The sequence below is a fragment of the Ascaphus truei genome, chromosome 10, assembly GCF_040206685.1.
Source record: "Ascaphus truei isolate aAscTru1 chromosome 10, aAscTru1.hap1, whole genome shotgun sequence".
NCBI classification, from domain to species: Eukaryota; Metazoa; Chordata; class Amphibia; order Anura; family Ascaphidae; genus Ascaphus; species Ascaphus truei.
The window spans coordinates 4,256,031-4,257,966 of record NC_134492.1 but is presented as its reverse complement, the minus strand read 5'-3'; the positions used below and the strand labels follow the sequence as shown (position 1 = coordinate 4,257,966).

The 1,936-nt window shown below is 40.7% G+C and overlaps 1 protein-coding gene across 1 annotated transcript; it reads left to right on the top strand.

The window, feature by feature from the left end:
- Nucleotides 1-1,936, top strand: LOC142503352 (uncharacterized). The gene is made up of 2 exons (XM_075615504.1): nucleotides 1-116; nucleotides 482-1,936. The coding sequence occupies exons 1-2, from the start codon at nucleotides 20-22 to the stop codon at nucleotides 1,519-1,521; spliced, it is 1,137 nt and encodes a 378-aa protein (XP_075471619.1). The 5' UTR covers nucleotides 1-19; the 3' UTR covers nucleotides 1,522-1,936.

The following is a 1,936-nucleotide window of genomic DNA, read 5'->3' as shown; positions in this document are numbered from 1 at the left end:
ACATGTAAATGTAAAACTTATGTTATTGTTATATATAGTTGCCCCTGAAGGACATGTGTCACCTGAGACTGAACAAGTGTCTTCACCTGGGTCAGCCAGCTCAACACACCTAGAAGGTGAGTGTATCAGTTGGTGGCCATATAATATGTGCTCTTCTATATGTTATGTTGTCATGTTCATTATTTGTTTTGCACATCTTCTTTAAATAGGATTACTTAGTGTCAGTGAAAATGAAGTGTAAGGCAACTTGTATTGTGTTAGTGATGTTAACTATCATGTAGGAGTTGTGAGTTTACAGCAAGTTTTCAGTCACTCATATTTCATACTGAGTCCAAACATTATTCTTAAGTCAAGGTAGTTTTTAATGTGAGGTTATAAAACGTATGGAAACATGTTAGTTGTTACTTATGACACAGTACAATTACATAGTAACACAGCAGAGATTAACATGCCATTTAATAATGTGTACATTTATTTGTAGAACATGATGAAGAGGATTTTGATGATGATGATGATGATGATGATGATGCCGCCGCCGCCGCCATAGACACACAAATACAAGCAAGTGACCATGAAGAGGTTCCAATTGAAACTGTTTTACCGCCAAATCGTCCAGCAAAAACCACATATGATGCAATTGTAGCTTCTGAGGGAAAAATTGTGGAAGCAGAAAATCGTCGCCATTCTGACCTGATGACAGTGCTGGAAAGGATGATTGCACTGCAGGAAGAAACAGTTTCACAATTGGCACATCTCCACAGAGTCTTCATTGAAGTGCCTAAACAGTTGCAAAAAATCAACACCTCATTCGAAGCATTAGTTGTTCAGCAAACACAAGCTAATTACTGGAGAATGACTAATGTACCACAATTCAACACCTCCCAGCCAGGATCTGTTCATGCAGGTCAGTTTTCACCACATTCATCTGATATTCATTCACCAGGCCCAAATGTTACCGGTCAAGTAGCAGACATTGCTGTGCAGGTTCCTGATGACATCCTACCGCTGCCATCTGTACAAATTCAGCAGCAGACACCTACAAAGGAGGCGACAAAAACAAAACAAGACACACATGAAACAGACCAACCATCACTTGTGCAGTGTCTACCAACTTGCTCACATGTGTCAGTGGGCACAAGCCCTGTCCGTGAACAGTCACTACCCAAAAGCCCTGTAGGTGAGTCACTGCCCAAAAGCCCTGTAGGTGAATCGCTGCCCAAAAGCCCTGTAGGTGAATCGCTGCCCAAAAGCCCTGTAGGTGAGTCACTGGCCACAAGCCCTGTAGGTGAGTCACTGGCCACAAGCCCTGTAGGTGAACAGTCACTACCCAAAAGCCCTGTAGGTGAGTCACTGCCCAAAAGCCCTGTAGGTGAGTCACTGGCCACAAGCCCTGCCCGTGAAGTGCCAGAGGCCAGTCAAAGTGGCTCTGTTGTACCTAAAGTTGGTGGCAAAAGAAAAAGGAAAATTCAAGAGACAACAAGCAGGCCTGTTACTCGCTCGCAAAAAGAACAAAAAAAATAAATTTTAAAATTCACAAAATATGTCTTTGGCCTTGTTTTGTTGACTTCAGATTATCTAATTACTATTGTATGTATGCTGAAGACTGTGTTGTTTCCAAACTTTCAAGTATGTTCTTGTACACGTGAATTTTTGGAAATGTTAACACTCCTAATTAATGAATAGTGTTATAAATATTGATGTATTAATCGTCTGTTCAGTAATGCTCCACCAGGAGCCAGTTGCTAAGTTTAGAGAAGCTGCCATTGACTTTGCAGCAAAACATTGCATTTGGGTGTGTTAATTGATGTAATCATTGCATGTGCATATTATTTTCATGCAATTATAAAAGCACCTATTTAACTGCAAACATCTTTCTTGTACGTGTACAGCAGGATTTTGTGTTAAATATTACTTACCTTTGGTGGCCATTGTAATG